The sequence below is a fragment of the Cyanidioschyzon merolae genome, chromosome 19 (genome assembly GCF_000091205.1).
Source record: "Cyanidioschyzon merolae strain 10D DNA, chromosome 19, complete genome".
NCBI classification, from domain to species: Eukaryota; Rhodophyta; class Bangiophyceae; order Cyanidiales; family Cyanidiaceae; genus Cyanidioschyzon; species Cyanidioschyzon merolae.
The window spans coordinates 694,374-716,554 of record NC_010145.1 but is presented as its reverse complement, the minus strand read 5'-3'; the positions used below and the strand labels follow the sequence as shown (position 1 = coordinate 716,554).

The window sequence follows — 22,181 nt, the reverse complement described above, 5'->3', positions numbered from 1 at the left end:
TGTCGAAAAAGCGCTGGAACCTGGGAGACAAGATATTTGCGACAGGTGCAAACGAAGAACGAAGCTGGCATACGAAAGCGGGTCCAAGCCCAGAAATCCCCTGGCGAACGGTTCCGGAGGGGAAGGCGCCCGACGCGTGAACACGCTCGCGGTCACACGTACACATATGGATGCTTACGGATGCTTTCACGCGCAAACGGATACGTACATAGATACACAAACCCGGGAGTGGCCGTATGGAGCGGTGCGCCTTTCTGTCACAGCGCTTTGAGATCAACGTAAACAGCGATCAGCCAATCGTCAGTCGAGCTACATCGTGCCCGAGAAATCCGGAAACTCTTCAACAGAATCTGGGTTTATTGACTTTGTGCATTCGTTCAGAGCAAGCGTTGCTTTCCGTGGGTATGGGACTCGTCGATGACGCGTCCCAGGTCAAATGCTCGGAATGTGACTTGAAACGAGCAGCTCAAGCTCGACTGACACAGTTCAACGCGGGACTTGTCATGCATCCAGGGCCGGCAACCGATGGAACGCTCGGTTTACGCGACTTACTCGGGAATCTGTGTATTCAAGAGCAAAAATTTCCACGCGTCATGTGCTTCGGACTTGGATGTCAACGACTGAATCGCCAGAGGCGGTAGTGTGCTTGCCCCGGGAACAATGCGATCGCTTTGGTGCTTCATCCAAGCGATCTGTACGAGTTCTACACACTTTTCATAGGTTTTGACCAAAAGAGCGGCGATTGGCCGGATATCTCGACTGAAAGTGGAGAGTTTTCCGCGAAGCAGCTCCAAGAACGCACAGAGAAAGGCCCAGCGCCGAGAATAGGCCACCTCTTCAACAAACGCCAGCACTTTGACGTGGAACTGGTGCCACGATGAACCCAGGTCGCTGCCATACGCCCGCTGTGAAGAGAGCTTCTGCAGGTATGCATGCAGAAGCGAGGACCATTGCGCCAGTGATAGCATCGGTTCCGTTGCAGTTGCTACAGATGCTGCTGCTGCTGCTGCTGCTACCGTTGGAACACGCCCGCGCAAACGGTCCTCGAACCCGTAGGTCTTACCACTGGGGCGTTCAGCTGTTCGGACGGGTTTCGTGGTGCGCCAGAAGCTCTGGAGATCTCGAGCGTACAGCACTGCCCCGTTGAGCGCGACTTGTCTAGATCTTATTTCTGAAAACAGCGGCAATGAAGGTTGAAACATAGGCACCGTGGGATCCAGAACGCCGTTTGCATGACGTGAACGATGCAGCTTCCATCGACGTAGCTGCTCCTGAGCGAGATTCTCTTTCCAGACTTGACGGGTCACCTCTATCGGTAAAGCATGCCATACTTCTTGATCGACATCAGGCGGGGTCGGCGGCCGCGTGTTCCTGATCCCTGTCGCCTCGTTCCATTCGCCACCATGGGCTTGTTTGAAAAGTTTCTGCCCTTCTTTTGAGTTTCCGGCTTTATCAGCCGACGCTGCGTCAGCGATATGAAAAGCACCGGAAGATGCCGGGGTCCGGCGAGTGCTGCGCATCGATACTGCATTCGAAGGCAACGAAGCAAGAGAGCGCTTGCGGTCGCGTGGAGTCACTGCCGCGGGCATCGCCAATGGAATCGTTCGTGGAGGCGGAGGCGGAGGCGGAGGCTGCTGCTTGTCCGCAGCATCTGCACAGCTCATATCCGCTGCGTTTGTCGATGAACGCGATCGCCAGGCAGCAGGTAGCGGCAACTGTTGCGGCACATTCGACAGCGGTCCATCTTTGCCCGAAGCACAGGCCGGCTGTACGATTCCAGAGTGAGCGGGCACTTCTACGAGTTTGCGGGCGTGCACGCCAGCACCGCGCAGGGCATCAGGTGCTATTTGCAGGCCCTGGTAGAGGTTCCAGACAATGTCTGCAAAATCGGCATCCACTTTCGACTGCAGACATGGATCGCCTGCACAAACATACCATTCTACGGGGCTCGTTGCGGAGAACTCATCACATAGCCCGTGCCCGAGCGGTTTGTAGGGCATACCTGCGCCAGTTTGACGACGAAGTGCGGTGACAGTGACCACACTGCAGCGAGCGATACGCGCTTCTCGTAATCGTTCCGCTACTACCAGAGCAAGGTCAGTCATAAACTTGCGCACCTTGTCCTCCTCCGTGGCCAGGAATCGTACACCCCAGCCAATCTGGGCACTGACAGACTTGCGCGGTCCCATAGGTTGAACCGGACGCGGATCCTCTCCATGAAGAAGGCGATAGATTCGATTGCCGTTAACAGCGCCCAGCGATTTCTCGAACATCGACAGAGTCAGGTGTGCACGAACGGTGCCAACCTTCAAAGGCTGTTGCGCTTGCAGCGATTCGGGTGCAACAGCTTCGACGGCTGCCCTGAGCCGTTCCTCTGTGCTCCAGCCGACCCCGGACACGAACCTCACCGGCAATTCGTCGAGAAAGGAGCGCAGGTCTGCACCCATTGGTGTTCCGAACCCCAGCGGGTGCGCTCGATCAACGAGCACGAACTGAGAACCCTGACCGAGTTTCTCTTTTCCGTGCTTGGTCGCTAAGCGAGCGAAAAGTTTGTTTCTTCCGATGCCAATGGACGCTGTGCAACCTTCAATTTCAGTGACTATGCGCTGGCGGATTCGGGCTGCCATCGCCTCCGCCTGCGTGACGTTTTCGCAGTGCTGCAGCAATAGATAGGCTTCGTCAATGCTCACGCCTTCCACAACATCAGCTTCCGTGAAGAGGATTCGATACAATCGCTCACAGGCTTCCTTGTATGCAGCAAAGTCGTACGGAATCATCACCAGGTCGGGACAGCGGCGCAGCGCTTCACCAAAGAACATATTCGCGCGAACACCCCGAGCGCGAGCCTCGTACGAAGCAGACGAAATCTCTGCACGACTGTGTTCTCCAGAGCCCGAGTGACATACAGCTACTGGTTTCCCGCGCAAATGCGGGTATTTCGCCAGAGAAACGGACACAAAAAAAGCGTCCATATCCACGTGGAGGACAAAACAAGAGCTATGGGGTAGGGTCCGCGGTGCATCGGCCACTATCGAATGCAAATCTCGTTGAAGTTTGCGTAAAATTCCTTCGTAAGTTTCTCGGAAAGAGCCAATCAGATGAAGCCGTGACTGTGCAAAGAATTCGCGGACAAAGTTAGGAGTCTCTCGGCTCGAGCGCAAGCCGCGCATGGTTGTCTCTGGCAGCGCCAGTTCACCCAGATGTGGGAAACTCTCTTCATGATTGGCCGGGTACGCAACCTGATCCAGTCTAGTATTCAGAGGTGAAGATGGAACTTCATCCGCTTTCAGCGCACCGCTCGGATCGACAGTCGTTTCGCGCTGCTGCTTCTGTGTTGTTGCAGCCGACACGTGCGATGCTACGTTCGTTTCGCATCGTACTAGTGCATCGATCGATCGCAGTGTCTGACCAGGTAGCGTCGTTTGTTGAGCGTCTCTGCTGACGTCGTCAACGCTGTACTTCCATTCTGGTAGCGGTCGCCCTGCTCGGACGCTATCGACAACCCAGGCGGGCGAGACGACGTTCAACGCGCGACCAGCACCGCCACCGAGCTTTTGAGCGGCTCTGCGAAGCTCCTTTGCTCGGCCTTTTGCAAAGTGCGTAGCGACTACGTGCGTTACCAAGTCGCGGTGCAGGTAGGTCTCGAAACGTCCACCCGCACGGGTGATGAGGGTGCGCAGGACCTCACGTGGTGGATCCGTGCGACCGTCCACCCAGATGCAGACCCCTCTCATCGGACCACTATCGAGGTTTTGACACCCCGTTGCAGCTTGTGCATCTTTTCGTTGCTGTTCACGTAGTTTATGCTCCTTCACCGCCATGTAATCGCCGAAAGATTCAAACGCAGCTGCTCGTTTCACCGAAACTTCCCCTGCAGAAGCGAGCGCTGCAGCAGTGTGCGCTCTTTTCCGCGATAAAGAGGCACTCATCTTATTCTAATAATAAATAATCGAGACTTTATATTGATTTCATGGGCTGGATATATTGTAGATACATCCTATGCTGGGAAAGGCTCACCGCGGGATCCCCGAACGCCAACCGCCACTCGAGATGGAGCTCGAGACGCTTGTACTCGCGTTGCTGCCGCGGCAACGGTCAAACCTGCTTCAAGACAACCCGTGCTAGAGGTCCTTTGTTCCTGGGTTAGTGCAGAAATCGTTATGAGATAGTCAGTCTGGCGGGATCAGAAACTTTTAGGATTCCACAGTTTCCAGTGAAGCTTGGTACTGGAATTGACGCACCGGGTTTGCCACGACTCGAGACGTCACCGGAGGCTGTCAAACGACTCGCGCTCCCCAGCGCCAGAAACGCGCTCCTGTGCCAGGGAGGCTCCCGGTTTTCGAAACGTTCAGGAGCATCGCGTTCAAGCGTCTTCACTAGTCGTTTTGCCTAAAGCCCAGTCAAGTGGAGGCTCGAAATCTTTCCTCTCGTCGCGTCTGGGGTTTCAATCGAGTGAGGCGGGTCGCTCCGAGAGCCGACTCCGAGGCGGGACGCGAAGCGCGCCCGACGTTTACTCGGGTCTGTGGGCGAGTTTGCTGGGTATCTTCAGGAAAGCCTCTGTTCGTCGTGTTTGCATCTGAGTGACGCTGGAGTGACCAGCGACTCGTCCCAGGATACGCAGCTGCGTTTGCGTTACGCACGACGACTGCAAAGGCTGATGTTCAGCGTTCAGGGGGACGGAAGCTCCACGCAGCGGCAGCTGCGTATCAACAGCGACGCCTGCAGGGTTCGTAGCTCTGCAACTACACGCTGGAAACGGGCAGTGCGAGAGGCACAGCGCCACCTGACAAACAAGAGACGTGGTGCCTGCCTCCACAAACTGCAGCGGCGAGTTTCCGACACACCCGCAGTGCCCCTGGTGCAGAAACGAGCTATTGGCGTCTATGCTCGGGCAGCGCCTGAAAACATAGACGATGTCAGCGGTGGAGAGCCGGATGGGTTCGCAGAGGTCGCAGCCCGACTGGAACCTCGTCAGCTGCATTTCAAGCAAGGCTCCCCAGGTACTGTGGTTGATGCTTTGCCGCGATCGCTTACGCGTTTAGAGCACAGCCTCATCCTGCGTGAACTGGTCCCAAGTCAAATTTCGTTAGATGCACTCCTCGAAAAGCTGTGTGAAGGAACGTTGCCCGTTATAGAACGCTTTGCTGGGACCCGCAAAATGCGCATCCTCGTATGTGCTGGCCCGTGGCTCACTGGACTCTACGGTATTGAGTTGGCATCTGCACTCGCTCGCGCTGGCCATGCGGTGTGTTTGATAGCAGACTTTGATCCGAGTGCTCCGTGGTTTAGCGTCTCGCTCTCCAAAGAGGATGAGCAATGGTTCTCCGCCCAGCGAGAATTGTGGCAGGTTCCAGCGAGACGGGAAACCGGGCTGGCGAACGCCCGCGGTGTCGGTGTTGACACGCTGGGCTTTGTACCGCGCACACTCGACTTCTACTTCGACCTGGTTATCGATGCGCTCGTTGGCGCTGATATGGATTTGTACGGATCTGAAAAACTGGGCGATGCCGGTGCTACGACCCCCGACGCAACTTGGAGTGATCCCATCGGGGGTCTAGAAGCCGCAGCGGCAGCGTTCCAGCCGCTCATTCAGACGCTATCGGAGTCGCAACTGCCGCTGATCAGTGTCGATGTACCGTCTGGTTGGGATGTGCTTCGGGGACCGCGAATTCCCGATATCCAGCGCGATCGCTTTCTCAAACCTGAGATTCTGCTGTGTTTGGGGACTCCAAAAACAGTCGTTCGGTATTTCGGAGGAAACTATGTTTATCTGGTTGGCGACTTTGTCCCGAGGAGGCTCGAAGAGCGGCTGCGGTTGCGGTTCCCGTCAAAGTTGCGCGCTGAAGGTTACTGTTTGGTTTCTGTGAACCCCTACCTGGAGCTCATGCGGCGTCAGCGCGAAAATGCCGGTTTGCCGGACAAGTATCCGGAATTTATTCTCAGTTGGGGCAAGGCGAATACCGGTGAATTGTATGGTCACCCGGGCGAGTATTTGGCCACCGTATTCGCCGAACGCGTTCAGCGGCAATGGGTAGATGTCGACGCGAGCCCGGACCTCTGGGACGAGATCGACTAATGCTGCGACCACATTCGACACGGTACGCTGCCCGTGGGGCTCGCCAGATCATGCTGGAGCCTGGTTGCTGCGAGGAATGACGACGGAACCAATCGAGCATCTATCTGCAGGGACTGTTATCGCAATGACGAGACCTCGTTCGTGGTGCGTCGCTGTAGCTTGTTGGTGATTGGCAAACAAACTTGCCTCCAGCTGCGCGGCATTTGCCGAAAGGGCTCAGCGCTGCCACGCTGCGTCTCGAACAATGGCTCCATGCGTCGGATGATGGCGGTGGGGCATGCTTGATACACTTCTAGGAAGGCAAGACATCGAGCGAGAGGAGCGCAACGCTTCCAAATCTTCGATCAACGACTCTGCACGTGTGTGTGTGTGTGTGGCACATGCACCTATTCGGCTGCGCTGCGTTTCACGTTGCTCGCTGTTCGAAACTCAGCAACTTTTACAAGTTTCCTGTTCTGGTGAAGGTGCACTCAGTTTCGGGTTACTGCGAGCGAGTGGTACTTCGGAACCGACTCTCACGACTGGATACAGGCACTGCGCTGAGGCTGATCGCAACTTGTGGCGGGGCTTGCCCGAAAGAACCGCTTGCCGCCAGCTTTAGAGGATACCACGCTCGTTCCAGCGTGAGCGTCTTGGCGGGCATCGAGGTCGGCGACTACGTTCTCCGTCACCGGTCATGCAGGCAGATTCGCCGCATACCAATGGATTTCAGTTTGGGATCTATGGGATGATCAGCTGATGGCGAGTTCCTAGCCCAGTTACTCGCAGCATTGACACATCCGAACGCAGCCAACAATATCTTCCATACCAGTATGTAAAAAAACGAGACTTGGTCTCGATTCAGTCACGCCAGGACTTTTGTATGCCCGGTATGGATCCGCTGCACGGAAAAGGTTGACCCATGCAGCAGGCACGTGGCTACCCCAAGCATCGGATCAGTGCGGTTGCTCTTTTCTATGGGCGAGCGCATAAAACTACAGAAACGAACGACTTACTAGCTGTAACTGTGTCGAAAGAACAGAAACTAATCACTGGGTAGCAACGAAATAGCAACATCGTTCCTCGTCTACGGTGAGCGTTGGGAGTGGGAACACTGTTCCGTGTTTCCCAAAGCCCACCTTCTACGCGGAAGGTCGCGTGAGCTGGACGGGTCTGTGCGGCTCGTGCTGTACGCTCCACCCTATGACGGGTGCTGTGACCATCCATGGACAACTCGTTTGAGACGCAGATTATTCTGGGATTAGGAGCGGGAAGAATGCATCCGGTTGTCGCCCCGACTGCAGTGGCCTGATGGTATATCGCTTCGCGCTGATGCGGGCATTAGGTCTGTCCGCACAGTTTCCAAGCTCCCAGAATGATCATGAACCCCAACCCCGTATCAGGTGAACCAGGCTTCGAGCCGACACCCTCATTGCTATGGCATAGCCGTTCCGTCTCCGTGCTGCATCCGCACCAGCGGTCTAGCAGCTATTGCGAACGCAGTAAGGCAGGTTAGGTGCACGACAGAACGTACAAAACGACTCGTGTACCTGGAAGGAAGCATTGGAAATGTAACTTGGAAGTAGAGTGCATCATGATGAACGCTTTCTCGATTACCAATATCGATCCCGCTATCTGGGATCCATTATATACGGCAGCGTTTTGTCAAACAAAATAAATCGGATCCGTACGCTTTCACAGTATCCAGTACTGTCTAGTCGAAGACGGCATGCGTAGTATCTGCTTCGTGAAGACGTGGCGCGCAGTGAACAGAGCGCCAGCCGCGCATCCCACCAGGAACAAAATGGTATTTATTAGTACATAACATGATCAAGCGAACTACATAGAAACATCGCGCCATGTAGCCTTACGCACTGATATATAGTGACACAATGTGACACAGAATGACGCTGTATCGACCTGATCTGGGTGTCCGATTCGTCCGTCAGCGCATCCGCAAGTCCGTTGCAGCGTATCGCCCGTGCACAGCAGAACGACAGGGATCCGACGTCCGGTCTGCCGAGTTGAGGCAAAGGTTGAGGCGCTGTCGTCTGCAGTTACGGTTGTGGTGACCTGCGCTCGCCCATGACACGGTGCACTGCACGAGCAAAGCTGTGCAGCGGGAACGAGCTGCTGAACCGGGACTCGTTCGCTACGTCTGAAGCGAACAAGCAGCTCGCTTCTCGTTGCTGCGGCGAGCACTTGCGCCCGGGCGGGTATCTCGATCCACAACCAAGTTCGGGTCGTGTACGCAAGAGACCAGCAGCCAGCGTCCTAGAGCGCACCTGCAATTATCGCTTGATCCTGGCTGGGCTTTTGATCTGTGCTCTGACACTTGTCTGTTTGCTGAATGTGGAGGCAGCTCCACAAAACACTGCGGCCGGGGGCAGCGCCTCTGAGTCTGGCGCCTCGGTTCGGGCAAGAAACGATATGCAGGATCCCGTGCAGACTGCGGATACTTTAACGAGGAAGAGCGGGGTGCATATAACGCTTGCCAAACGAGAGCAACACGCTCATGGCAGGTCGGTTCTGAAAGAGCTGAAAGCGCGCTCTTTTTCTGTAGCTACCTACCAGTCGCTGGGGATGATTCTAGTGACGGAGCTTGGTGACAAAACTTTCTTCATTGCAGCGGTGCTGGCTGCGCGCCACTCCCGTTTCACTGTTCTGCAGGGTGCGCTGGGCGCGCTCGTCATTATGACGGTTTTGTCTGCGCTGCTCGGGCGCACGTTTCCCACCCTGTTCTCGCCTCAGTATACGAGTATTCTGGCTGGTGTCCTTTTCGTCTATTTTGGCGTACAGATGCTACGGGATTATTGGCGGCTTTGTCAGAAACGGAACCGTGCCGGAGGAGAAATCGATACTGAATCGAACGATGGAAGCACGACTTGTGAAGTCGCTGCCGAGGGCGCCAATGGAAGCGAGTTCGACCTCCAGGCGCTCGAAGAGAAGCTTTCACGGGATCGAGAGCGCCCGAGCTGGACACCAGGCGACGATGGACGTCCGTTGCCCGACGCAGGGACGCGAACAGAGCAGAGCTCAATGCCGGGCCCTTCGACCTGGCTGAATATTGCTCGCGACAAAATCCGCGTGATAGAGACACTGGCGCAACTGTGCTTTTCACCCTTGTTCTTACGGGCGTTTACGCTGACCTTTTTAGCTGAATGGGGCGACCGCAGTCAAATCGCAACCATCGCTCTTGCCGCCCATCGAAATATCCACGGCGTTGTGCTCGGAGCGGTATTGGGTCATCTGCTCTGTACGGGTTTAGCGGTAGTCGGCGGGCGTCTGGTAGCGCACAAGATTCCTGAGCGCTTTATTGCGCTTTGTGGGGGCATTCTCTTCATTCTTTTCGGGGTTCTCTCCTTCGCAAACGATCACGACGATGCCTGAACGACTTGAGCTTGACGTCTAGGTACTGGATTGCTCGCCTTCTGGACACGTAAGGAATCGACAGGGATGGCGTATTCTGCGAGCATCTAGGAGAACAGACGACTACGAGTAATCCAGAGCCCCTGGTCGGTGCGGAAAGAACCTCAGTAACGTTGCTGGACGCATGGAATGTGTTCCTTTCGGTCCGAAAGAAGCGCAGGCGCTCTCCCGAGACGCATCAGAGGGCGTCTGGCTTGTCTGGGCAGCGCCACAAGCGCGACTCTGCATCCGGTAGTGTCGGCTCGCTTGTTGTATCGCGGTTTCGTCCGCGAAGCCTCAAGGCGTTCAACTGTTGCTGCCGGTTTGCGCAGGGCGCCTGGATGGCGCGTGTGTGCGAACCCCATTCACCGAGCATTCTTTCGCGGGATGTCGGATCGGTGGATTCAACAAGACTGCTCCGTAGCGCGCGTGCTGTGGTCAGTTTGCGTAAAGCGCCGTTTTCATCTATTTCCTGTCGTGTCAGATTAGAATGGCATGCCCAACTGATCGCTACGTTCCTGCGTTCCGGTTGTACGCGGAGTTTTTTCCGATGTACAGCCTCGATACTTGAAGCGCAGCAACAAGGACTTTCGAGTCTTTGCGTCGTTCTAAGAATTTCGGTCTGCTTTTGGGCATGGCTTCTTCGAGGTTGTTGGGTTGGGATTCTTTATGTCAAATGAACGAAGATCATTCGCGACGCACTTGAACAAGCCTTGGTAAAACCATCGACACCACTATGCAACACATACGTACATGTCTCGACAATCTTCTTTATTTATGTGTGGCATGCCCAAAGCATGAATGCTTCAGTTTTTCGGTGCTTTCGATTCAAGGCTTTTCTGGCCGTTGCAACTGGCGCCAATGGATTGGCTACCAAAACAACTGGACCTCATCCCTTGACGATTGGTTTACAAGCTCATGCTGAACGTCGACTTCATTCTTCACGTCAAGTCAAATCGACTCTGTTCGCAGGGCAAATTTTCATACCTTCGTGGCCATCGGTGAAACAGGACTCGAGCGCAGTATATCACTCGTCACAAGATATGCTCCCAGAGGTTCCGTTTCTTCTGTTTCCATGGAAAAGCGCCTTGGACTCGGAATTCAGCCGTCGCAGCGATGACTTTGCGCGGAGCTTGCGTCATCGATTTGCGCTGAGAGCGCATAGACAGGTGGAAATTTCTTGGGCTGTTCTCCATCCTAGATTTTGTTTCGGTACTTGTTTCATGATGCAATATATCGTATTCCTTAATTCCTCTATGACCTGGGACAGCACGCACTTATGTGTGCAGCGGGCAGCATCCTCGCTACATGGACTGTCCAGGAGAAGCCTGTGCTCGCGGAGTACCGCACTGGGCACGAGAACAAAACAAGACATGAGGCAGCACCTTCCCTGCCGGTCATGGGCATTTCGCGAGCGCTGAAGCAAGCGTTCACGCGTCACGGGGTGCCACTACGCCGAAGAGGTACGCGTAACCACGCGGAAGAGGAACACTGACCATAGCCAAATATCATCGCTGCGAAGTGCGCACCGAGGATGTATACAATGGAGGTGCAAATACGGAGCGAAGCGTCGAGTTCAACATCCGCCACTGCATGAAATGCATAGAGAACTGCTAGAAGCAGCGAAACCGGGACTTGAACGTTGTCGTGTACGTTCTTCGACTTTGGACACCGGAGCTCGAACGACAGAGGTCACCTGCACACGCTCAACTCGAAGATAACACAGAGATTGGAAAGGAGCCGCAGAGAAAGCCCAAAATGGCTAATACTGATGAAAACTGGAAGAAGCCCCGACTTTCGCATACGCGCCTGTGTTTGTGGACCCGCTCCATTTTAATCGTAAATGAGTATAGAGCACTAGTCATTGAGCTGGCGATGGATCCACGAATGCGTCCGCGACCCCGATATCTACGTGCCGGGCACCAACAATTTCAGGCATTCTGGGTAATTTACGGACGAGCATAGCCTTGACTGGCCCTCAGTCGACTAAGGAGGATTTGGGCTCGCTCTCCAATCTCTGCTGGTATATTCGGAGGTAATTCATGGTGCATCAACGCACGCTCGATCATCCGCAGCGTAATATGATTGATTTCGACGCCGTGCTGCAGCATCAGCGAGCAGATACGCAGAATGCCCTGGGCATCTCGAATACGATACAGCGTGTGAATCAGCGTGCGACAGGTTATGACACTAAGACGCACCCCCAGAGCAGCAAAGTGTTCGACAAGTTGCACGGCGGTTGCGTGGTGTCCCTCATCAAGAAGCGACTCCACGAGTTCACCTGCAACAAGCTGCTCGATCGCTGGCGCTGCAGAATCCCCTTCCAGCAAGAGATCTGCTAAGCGCTTGCTCTGTCCGGACACTGCGCACGCGCGTACCAGTGCCTTGTATAGCATTCGACTCGGTGCATAGGAACGGGAACGCATTTCGGCAAAATAATGCAGCGCTTGCTTGACAAGAAGTTGTACCCGCTCTTGGAGCACCTTTGCATCCAGAGCGGAGCGTTGCGTTGCGATATCCGCACGCGAGATAGCGTTGAGCTGTCGCTGCACATCAGTGGCGACATTCGCCATATCCCTGATGACCAAAGTATATGCCGTCACATTTGGCTCAAGGCCAATACGCCGCATTTCCGCGAAAAGCTCCAGCCCACGAGCGATATCAGCGCTGCGGCAGCACAACTCTACCAGGGCATTGTAGCCTCCGCTGTTCAAACGATAACCACAGAGGCGCATGTCGCTGTACGCTTGGACAGCCTCCGGTTTCTGCAGACTCTTGACACAAGCCAGCACAACATGAGCGAAAGTTTCAGCGGATGCACCTAATCCTGCAAGAGCTGCCTGTCGACGCGCGGCGGGTTCAGAGAGTTTCGCCAGTCCAGAACGTTCGCGATCTGGAACAGGATCCGTCTCGTCTGAGGACGCGGGCGGCACTGGGCGCTTCCAAACGACTTGATCGTTCGCTGCAGTCGCAGTACCATGCCCGAGTTCCTCGGTTCGCTGCATTTGCAAGCGCGCCTCGCAGGCTTGAACGGCCTTGGCGTACACGATCCAAACCGTTTCGAATTTTCCCCTTCCAAACAAGAAGCCAACGTAGGCGTTCAGGGCAGGTCCTGTTAGCGGGAGTTTCCTCGCCTCCATCTCACGGTAGAGTGCCAGTGTCTCCAGAGGTCGGTCAGCAGTAGTCAACAGCGTCATCAGAAGCGAATACGTCAGCGCGTCCGGTTCCAGATGCGGTTGGCTATCGAGATCCGCTTTCAGCGCCAGCGCACTGGAGACGAGCCCAAGCCGCCGGCACATACTCAGCAGGATATTGTAACTAGGGGTGTCTGCGACGCGGTGCGCGCGCATGATACGAAAGAGCACCAGCGATTCCCGTACTCGGCTCATCCGGCACATACAGTGCAATAAAGCGTTCAGGGCGATGGTATCGAGGTGGACACCGTGCACCGCCAACTTTTCAAAAAGCATTGGAATGTGTTCGGGCATGTTGGCGCGCAGATACATTTCCAGAACGCAGCTTATGGCATGGGGCGCAAGTGGAACACGTTTCGCTAGGAGCGAACGCCAAAGCTGTTCGGCATCTGAGCGACGCGAGCGCCTCGAGAGTGCACATAGCAGGGCGTTGTAGGTAGTTGCGCTCGTTGGGCTCCGTTGCAACACCTGCACCAGCGACGACACCGGCAGACGGATTATGAGGCGCTCCCAGGCAGCTACCAGGCCCCAGAACAACGCGTCTCGCTCCGCGCGAGGCACTGTGCTGTGCAGACACCCCTGCACCCAGTCCAGGAGACTCGGAAGTGCTTCAGCGGGCAACAAGGTTTCGGATGCGTCGAGTAGAGCGCGTAGCTGCGCAAGACTCAAACGGTCTCGTCGCCAGTCCAGCTCCTGCTGGAGGCGTGCAAGATTCAGTCCGAAACTCCGTTTTTCTGCCTCAGAAGGCTGAGCCAAACGGAGTCCACACAATTTTTCCAAAAGTTCCGAACCGGTTTCATGGGGCATGGACTGGTTCATCGTCCAAAAGGTCGCTCCCGCAACACCAGCTTGGGGCAAGCCAGCGCGCCTGCGCGGCACGAGGCACGCCCCTGGGCTGTTGCGCTGGAGTCTCGTTACAAACGGCAACACGGTTTCATTTCTCTGTACACAGCGCCAGCATCGTTTTTTCGAGTCTGAATCACTTGTCCATACACCTGTCAGATAACAAAGCGAAACCATGCACAAGAAAGCGATGCTCCACCAGCTCCCAAAGCGTACGCAGGGATTGAAACAGACCTGAACGCACAGTATGCTGAGCGAATACGCGCGCAAAACGCCACCGAAGGCCACTTTGTTGGCCAATCCGTTGGGCGAATCCAAGTCTATACATTTCGGTCCACAGACGCAGATTGCTGCTGCTTGTGCTGCCGCTTGGGCTGCCGCTTGGGCTGCCGCTTGTGCTGCGTATCTCTAGGTGATGTAGACACAAGCTGTGTCCAGCGATCGATGAGGCGATCCTCATATCCTTGCCTCGTTTGTGGAGTAGATTTGCGATGTGTGTAGGGCCAACGCAAATCTGTATATTCCCTCTTACTGCATATAATCGACAAATTGGGTGGCGCGCTCGCGCTAGAACGCAAGCGCTAACCCAGCTCGAACAGGCGCGCCTCTGACCTGAAGTAAAGAGGCGTTAGTACGGGAAGACACTCATGCACAGCGAATTCGCATTACGAAATGAGGGGCAATCGGATCACGCTCGCCTAGCCCGTGGCATGCACCGTACCTGCAAGCGACGTTCACGCTGACTTTTCTTTAGGTACTCTAGCCGGCCCCGAGCATAGCACTGTTCTCGTGCAGCAAAGCAGTGTGTAATGTCCAGCGCGCCCGCTTCGAGTACCGCTCGTGAGCGTATGGACCATTCGTGACGTGAAACTCCGAACCCTGGGCCGCAGTTCCCAGATCGGCAGTCGATGCGGAAGACGCTCCGTGCTAGCCGCCACTATCACTCTGTGGATCATATCTTGGATCACAAGGGAACGCGCATGAGAGCGCGTCGTTCTTACGGTGCTGAAGCAGCATGCTCCGTCCGCACATCGTAAGGTATCTGTGCCGGGGAGTCGCCAGCATCCAGATACTAGGGCAGCAGCGCGAACTCGCCGCTTTTGTGCAGTCAGCGCACCCCGAAACACGCCTGCAGGGCCACGGGCACGGCAAATACAGCCACCGTGTCTGGCGGAAAGCCACAACACCACTTTCATGGCTTGTCGAGGAGAGTTTCGTTTCCGGTTTACAGCGACTCGGAATGAGCGTCCAGGGAGTGCGAACGATGTTTCGTTACGATACCTGTAGATGAGTTCCGAACGTCATACATACGCCATGAGCTGGGGTGTACACTTCAGAGGGTCTCTGTGGAAAAGTGCCAGCGGGGTACTGAGGATTGTAAAAAATACGGAGCGCTGACGGAGCAGCAAATGGATAGGCGAGCGAAAGTTCGAGGACTACTTGCATTAGTACGTACAACCAGAGATGGCAAGAAACGTATGGAATTCGTGAACCGAGACTTTAACGCTGCTATCAATATAAGGAAATGTGCGGTGATGGAGAAAAGACCCCCAGAAATGACGAGAGAGAATTTTCATGGACAACCTCTCATGGTGGAATTACATGAGAAAAAGTTGGAAGCAGTAGTAGGTGGCCGGTCGAGAAAGACTGGGAGGCCTCTGCACATCAGTGGGCGACGTCTTGTCTAGGGCGGGCGTTCGCCGCCACCACTGTATCGCTGACGACTGCTTTCGACTTTAGAAAGGCGTTCGCTGTCGTCAGCGAATCCGGATTTCGTAGCTTTGCACTGCCATTGCCCGGAGAGCAGGAAACGCTTTGATGGACGGCGGCATACGAGATGTCGAGGGCGTGCTGGTGCAGGGTCCGCACTGCGTCTCGCGTTCATCACCAGCAACAACATCGTTTCCTGGGTTTCTGCTGCTCGCGTTTCCGTTTGATTCGAATTGCGCTTGCGATTTTCGGACGAGGAAGATACTCAGTCTTCGTCGTCTGAATCGGCTGCTTGGCTGGGCTTGGACATGCCAGGGACCACAGCTAAGGCCCTCTGGGCATTCGTCTCTAGTGATCGGCGATCCTCGTCGTAAAGATCGGTATTGTCACCTGCGAGAAACTCTTTGGTCCGGACCAGAAAATCTCGCAAGTGCTGCTTGAAGAGGCGCTCGTCGTCCAGGAAGAGGAACATGCCATCAACCGCTTGACGCACTGCCACAGGGCCCATATTCGGAAAGGCGTTCTCCAGGAGCGTTTGCAAATGCTCGCGTACCATCGTCTCAGAGGCCATCGCAGTGGTGGAGCCAGTCGCTTCGCCACCATCGGTTTGCGGCAATCGAACTTGACCCCGACGAGCTGCCGTGAAAAGATGCATGAGCACTTGTGCCTGTAGCGAGAAACCTGGTTTGTGCAAGGTATCCGTAAGCACTGCAAGAATATCGTTAAGAATGAACAAGTAATAGCGCTCGTAAAAGTACTCGGTGAAACCGCTACTATCCAGATTCCGAAGGAGCTCGAGCAGCGTCTGCAGTCCTGTGTCGGCAACGTTCCGCTCCGTATGCTTGAACGCCCATACTATAGCGTTAATGACCAGCTGGAACGACTGCTCCGCTACTGCCGGGTCCGGATCCAATGAGAACAGCGCGGAAAAGCAAGACGTGTTAATTGCTCGCAACAACTGAAACAGACCTATTCGATGGTCCGGAAAATCCTCAAAATTCGTCGTAATCATCTCTAGCGTCGCATTGAAACACGATCGGAATATGACTGGTATGAGAGGCGTCAGCATATTTGCGTACGGCCGCAGATGTTCGATAATGACAGCGTAGAGCGTAAGCACCTCCGCGTCACGGGCATCCGGTACGGATTGCGCATAGTCGCCGAGAATGGGGCCGGAGAGCGGCTCCACCAGTTGCTCCGCTGCCGCGTGCAGAACCTCGGGGTCACGATCGACTAGCTCGAAAAATGTCTCTAGCAGACGGAGTGCCTCCTTCTTCACGGCGCGCATATTCTTGACGTCGGTGCTTCGTGTTGCGATCATGCCCCCTAATGCGACCGCATTGGAGACCATCTGCGAAAATTGCCGGTACAGCGCGAGCAGATCCATGTAAATGTGCACCAGCTGGGGATAGAAGAGGGGACCCAAAGCCTGCGCGCCTCGCACGTTCAGGCGCAAAACGTGAACGAGCTCCTTCATGCGATTCCTATCCCGCAGCAAGCTCTGGTCAAGCGTCGCCTCCTCCAAAAGGGATCGCCAGCGACGATTCGGCGCGTCGTAGAGACGGCGGATGTAGAGTTCCCGCGTACTACTCTCCGTCTCTGCACTGATCATCGTTGCGGCAGACTGATAGAAAGAGTGCACCTGATGCGGCTCCAGATCGCCGATAATGCTCTCCAGATTGTCCAGCATCTCGTTCACAAAAGATTGATGTTCACCTGCATGTACGATGACAAACTGTCTTCGGCATTTCTGCGCGATTTTCAGAAACGTGTCGCACGCCATGTCCTGGACTCCTGGGTGCAGCTCATGCATGAACTCGAAAAGCTTGTTCACCACGGTTTTCAGGAAACGCCAGTGTGCTCGCAGGAAGCGCGGGTACTGCCCCACGACGTACATGATGTTCGCTGCGACCACGGCTTTGTTGTCCTTTCCTCGCTTCTCCTCACATAATCGCAGGAGATCCTTGATAACATGAATGAGGAAGCGTTTCTCGGACTCTTCGCTCATGGTACCAGAGATGGATCCAATGGCCCAACAGAGCGTGTTCAGATTTTGCCAACTCCACTCGGTTCCGTCAAGTTGACGATCGAGCTTCTCAATCATGATGGTTTCAATATCCAGCGGGTCAATGTGGGTTAGAAAAATGAACGTCTCCCGCATTGTCTTGTATAGCGCCAACGCATCGGTGTCCTTCGTGGTTTCCCGCACGATCTCGCCGTTCTCGTCTTCTACAATGAGCACCTCCTCTGGCTTCGCCATTCTCTGGATCATGACCAGGGCAATCTGGTATAGTACGCTGGCGTAGAGCTGGCGACGTGCATGCTGATCTTCGAGTCGCTCGAAATTGGGTCGATCCGCGTCCAAAGTGAGTGGCGTCCGCTCTCCCACGGCGTAGTCTAACATGGAGAAGAGAGCCCGATATAGGCTCTCCGTGAGGCTCCGCCACCATTCGAGGCAGACCTTGAAAACCTCCACGTCGTTGACTCGAGCAATCTTCACGACGTACATGTTTCCCGTCACGAGTGCCTGACGATGTGCCGGGTCCGAAGACTGCTCGAGCAGCGCTGCGTGCGCCCCAAAGAAGCCTGTGAGGAACAGCGCCAAGTCCATAATAAAAGACTGGGTTGCTTCACTGGCCTGGTCGTAGTGCGCAGCAATGTCGACCTCCAGTGGTACCGCAACGGCGAGTTTTGATAGAAGTGTCATGTAGAGAAACAGAAATCTTTCGTCGTACTCGGGACCAACAGAGAGTGTTGCAATCTCAACGAGGCAACGCATCACACTATTGCGCAGCTCTGCAGAGTAATCGAACAGCTCAAGCAGCGTCTCCAAAAGGTCGGTCTCGAAGATATAGCCCAAAGGAACCCACGACAAAAACTTCTCTAGCGTCTGCACCGTAGTCACAAGAAGCGATGGCTGCATCTGCTGCAGTATTACTCGCTGTGCGAATACATACTGACAGAGGTCGTAAACCTCACTAAAATCTTGGTTGAATGTCGTCTTGAGCTCGTCGATTTTGTCTTGCGTCATTTGCCCAGCTGAGAAATCAAACACCTCCTCGCTCAGCAATCGGAGAATATGCAAGTTGTTTTCGCAAAGTGTCGGCGACGTTTTGCTCGCGTTCACAACGTCGCTGATAAACGAGCGCCAACGGGAGGGCCACTCCTGGGCCACTATTCGCACCAAGATGAGGTTCAGCTTTGAAAGGAACGTGCGTTCACGTACCAGAGATTCCGCCGACGACGACAAGAGTATTGCCTTGTTCTGAACATAAAGCTTGATGGACTCTCGTGTCTCGGTCGGCAAAGTCTTCCAACGATACTTGATTAAAGACTCGAGAATTTGTAGCGCGAAAAACTTGGAGGGCTCACTAGTCGTGCTCGAATCGAGAATCTTATCGACACGCATCCACGCCTGTGGATGCATCTGGAGCGCCGTCAGCTCCTCCTGGGCCGACTTGCGATCTGTTTCAGACCGCGCCCCATAGAGCTGCTGGACTTTTGCCTCGAGCTGCAGCAAAAAGTCCTGATCTGGCAGCTCAAAGTTCAGAAGCGATCCCGCTGTATCAGATTCAACCGCCCCAAAGGTTGCATCTGAGGTTGCCATAGGTTCCGAGGGGCGCGCTCACCAGCACGCACCAGCTCGCAACGAAAGAAACGCCTGGAAACACCGAGGAACGCCACGTCTGGATAAGGTCGCTCCTAACCTGCACTATTCTCAACGGAGACCGAAACCTGCCCTAACACAGAACTCACACCACAAGTACTAGGCACCTGTTTGGAAAAGTGGAGCGTTTTTGCGTTCAGCGTGTGCCTTGAGGTTGTTTTCGCGGCAAGTCGACTCACGCAAGCGGCGTGCGCAGCGTGCACGTATGCAGGTGCCCGCGCCCAAGCGCGCACGCATCAAAAGCGATCGATGCCTTCCGAAGCTGCGACGCCTCGGAGCGGGGGCCGAGGCCCTGGCGACCTGCTGCGTTCAGCACCTGCAGCGTGCGATTCGTTCATTCCAGGTACTGTCGTGCTGGGAAGCGTTTCGCAGCGAGATGTTTGTTTGTGTGCTTTCGATTATCGTTCTCATGAATGTGTATGTAAACGTATGCTGTTAGTTATATGGGCGTATTGGTTGGTTCCTGTTGCATTTGCAGTGACGCGAGCGATTCTGGTAGAGGTGTCCATCAGGGGTGCGGGTGCGCGGGGGCTTGCTCAAGCACCTCGTCACCGTGTGCCATTACCGAAGCAGTTCCCACAACGACCAGGCCGATCAGGGCATTTCTCATGCTCTATTCTGGTACCGTATCCGTGTGTGCACCCTCGAGTCCGAAGCAGTTACTGCAATGAACAAGCCGGTCGGGCTTCCGTTCAGATTCAATCGTGTAGCGTAGCTGTTTATGAATTCAGACTGCGGCGAGAGTGGTGCAGTCGAGCATATTCGAAACCAGATGCAGCGTGCGTTGGCTTTTCCAACAGCAGGTACCGTTCACCGACCGTGCCGCTGAGTGTTACACCCATTTCGAACTCGGATGCAAGGAAAAACGCGTACAAAAGTACAGTGGCCGAATCCGTTGTCGAGACCGAGTTTACACCGTTGGTTCGGTGCGAGTTTGCGGAAAGTCAAGCTGCAGGAGCCGCTGCGAGCATGAACACCGAGACCTGTATCTGCACGGACAAGCGACGGGCTCGGCGCTCTCCCGAGTGTTTGCGCTGCAAAGTTGAGCATTCTGAATTCGGGGCGCTTTCTACAAGAGCTCCGACAAAGCGTCCTCTCGCCAAATGACATTCTAGAATGTGCTAGAATGAACCTCAGCTCTGCTAGGTAGCGCTGATCTGAAGATGCAAAGTGTGTTTTTCGCGGGATGCGCTCGGTGAGATTCTGCGAGATTAAGCGAGTTGCAATACGTGCTCCAACGCGATTTGGGTGCCTGGAGAGGGTCAGGCGATATGCCCTTGGACGAATTTCAGCAAAGGCAGCGCGAAGCCGTCCTGTCCACCTGTGTGAACGACTTCAAAGGTGTATCGTGTGTCCTGGCGAGCGTACTCTGGAGGCCCGGTGCGGATGAACTCACCAGATCGGTCCAATGTGTGGCTCTGAGGGTATACACGAGGTGACCCTGTGGTGCGGTGGATCGGCTGAGGCGAGCGGGGGTCCCGGCCCTGGTTATCGGCACCGTTCCCAGTACGGGGGATTCTGCTTTGACGTATGGATCCAGCATCATAAAAAACGGGAGGTATTCGTACCTTACGCCGATGCCATGTACTTGCGGCAGTCTACGACCTGCAAGGAAGGTGCTTTCATCCCGTATGTGTGTCTCTTCATGCTCCGGGACGCTAGAACTGGCCGTTCGACTTCACAGCGCTTCCCATAAAGTATCTTCTGATTTCACGTGGCGAGATATTATCGCCGATGGATCCAAATCATGTACGGATTCTGCGATCGACTCAGCTTTGTTCACTTGGGTTTCCCATGCTGCAGCACGCGAAACCTTTCGCAAACGCTTGGTTGCAGTTGGGGTACAGCACGCCATGTCGAAGTCAGTGGAATGCGGAGAGCTTCTAGATCCGTTTTGTAGCACACAGAAGCAGCACCGAGTCCAGAATAGAGTTCGCGCTCTGCAGCATACTTGAAAACGACTTGCCAGCGAGCGCTTCGCAGCAGAAGTAACCACCATAACACTTTAAGCAGATCTGGTATCGGACCCTACTCGTTTCTCTCAGGATATATTCCATACTACATTTAGTAAGGAAGCGAGCCCGCCGGTTGTCCACTGCAGACCAGCATACCGAGACCATTCTACACCTAGTTCGGGTCATCGCAAGAGCCACAGGTTTGCCATGAACTTTTCTTCCGTCCCATAACGTGGTGCAACAACATCCGCATATTCCTCCGTCAAACGCGCTTCCGTCTCCTTCGAGCGCGTTCCCTTCGATCGGACGTCACGCATGAGAACCATGCGCACCTGTCCCGGAAACATGCTCCACAAGCGCGCAGCAACCACAATGCCAACTGCAGAACTGTACGTTTCATCTGTGCCGCGTCTGGAGAGGTACGACGCTGCAGAAACGTCAACCAAGTCTGCTTTTGAAGTTTCGGACATGGAGCTTTCGATTCAATAGATGCAAACGAGACTGCTGCAGCTGTTTAGCCCTAAAAATAGCCTAGGTCAAAGAATAACTGCTAAATAGAAAGTACTATTTCCTCAATGAATCCAGGTATATACAGCAAAGTAATAATTAGCGTGAAAGAACCATGAACGCAAGATACTTTACTGCCAAAGCCACACTGAACGAGGGCAGCGCCCAGAGTTTTCTTCGCATTAATATGAAAAGGTGTCCAAAGGGAAACTTGCTTCGCACAGCCGCAGTTGTTCGAGACGCCCCCGATACCTGACGCGCCTGACACCCGTTTTTGGAGCATTCGCGCAGGCAGCACGCCTCGAGCCGAGGCCCTCAGGACTGTAGCAAAGCCGCTTTGTCTCCGTGCTGCGACCGTGGCGGCACAATAGGGCTCACTGCGAACGCTCACGGCATGCACGCAGCGTACGACAGAACGCGGACAACAACCACGATCTCCGACAAAAAAAGTACGGATCGTGCAACTTAGAAGCAGGCCATGGTACGATACCTGTTTCACTGCGCGCTGATGCGAAGCGCGGAATCAGAGATCCCTGGCCAATGGAATCGCGAAAAACATCACCCGCAACCGCGCAGCCGCCAACTGAATGGCGCAGAGAAGCCGCCTGGAAAGGCGTCCTCTATGTCCTAGATTGGGACAGCGCTCTTGAGCGCGCCAAGCGCGCAACAGGCGCGGCGGCCGGCGCGTCGCTTTTCGTGTCGTCACGCAAGCATGCGTCACGTTACGTCCGCACGCATCGCGGTTCAGATGTGTGCGTGCTCGATCTTCGGCTGCGTGCGTGCGTGTTCGAACAAAACGCTACACAAGACGCTTTTGACACGCCACGGTGCCTCTCTCGCTG

At 54.9% G+C, this 22,181-nt stretch overlaps 5 protein-coding genes and 1 non-coding gene across 6 annotated transcripts, besides 1 other annotated feature; 2 read left to right on the top strand and 4 right to left on the bottom strand.

Annotated features, from left to right (window-relative positions):
* Window positions 1-548: 548 nt before the first annotated feature.
* Window positions 549-3,929, bottom strand: CYME_CMS282C (DNA repair protein REV1, deoxycytidyl transferase; the record flags this gene model as incomplete). Its single annotated transcript, XM_005538852.1, has 1 exon — window positions 549-3,929. The coding sequence occupies one exon, from the start codon at window positions 3,927-3,929 to the stop codon at window positions 549-551; it is 3,381 nt and encodes a 1,126-aa protein (XP_005538909.1).
* Window positions 3,930-4,657: 728 nt separating this feature from the next.
* CYME_CMS281C (hypothetical protein, conserved) lies at window positions 4,658-6,076 on the top strand (the record flags this gene model as incomplete). The annotated part of the gene is made up of 1 exon (XM_005538851.1): window positions 4,658-6,076. The coding sequence occupies one exon, from the start codon at window positions 4,658-4,660 to the stop codon at window positions 6,074-6,076; it is 1,419 nt and encodes a 472-aa protein (XP_005538908.1).
* CYME_CMS280T lies at window positions 5,764-7,775 on the bottom strand. Its single transcript, XR_002461666.1, has one exon. It is a non-coding gene; the product is annotated as a hypothetical transcript (transcript).
* A 365-nt stretch (window positions 7,776-8,140) lies between these two features.
* CYME_CMS279C (transmembrane protein FT27/PFT27-like) lies at window positions 8,141-9,445 on the top strand (the record flags this gene model as incomplete). The annotated part of the gene is made up of 1 exon (XM_005538850.1): window positions 8,141-9,445. The coding sequence occupies one exon, from the start codon at window positions 8,141-8,143 to the stop codon at window positions 9,443-9,445; it is 1,305 nt and encodes a 434-aa protein (XP_005538907.1).
* Window positions 9,446-11,412: 1,967 nt separating this feature from the next.
* Window positions 11,413-13,677, bottom strand: CYME_CMS278C (hypothetical protein, conserved; the record flags this gene model as incomplete). Its single annotated transcript, XM_005538849.1, has 1 exon — window positions 11,413-13,677. One exon carries the CDS (start codon window positions 13,675-13,677, stop codon window positions 11,413-11,415), a length of 2,265 nt encoding a protein of 754 aa, XP_005538906.1.
* Window positions 13,678-13,859: 182 nt separating this feature from the next.
* Window positions 13,860-15,965: a sequence feature (repetitive element).
* On the bottom strand, window positions 15,476-18,817 carry CYME_CMS276C (exportin 1; the record flags this gene model as incomplete). Its single annotated transcript, XM_005538848.1, has 1 exon — window positions 15,476-18,817. The coding sequence occupies one exon, from the start codon at window positions 18,815-18,817 to the stop codon at window positions 15,476-15,478; it is 3,342 nt and encodes a 1,113-aa protein (XP_005538905.1).
* Between the last annotated feature and the right edge of the window lie 3,364 nt (window positions 18,818-22,181).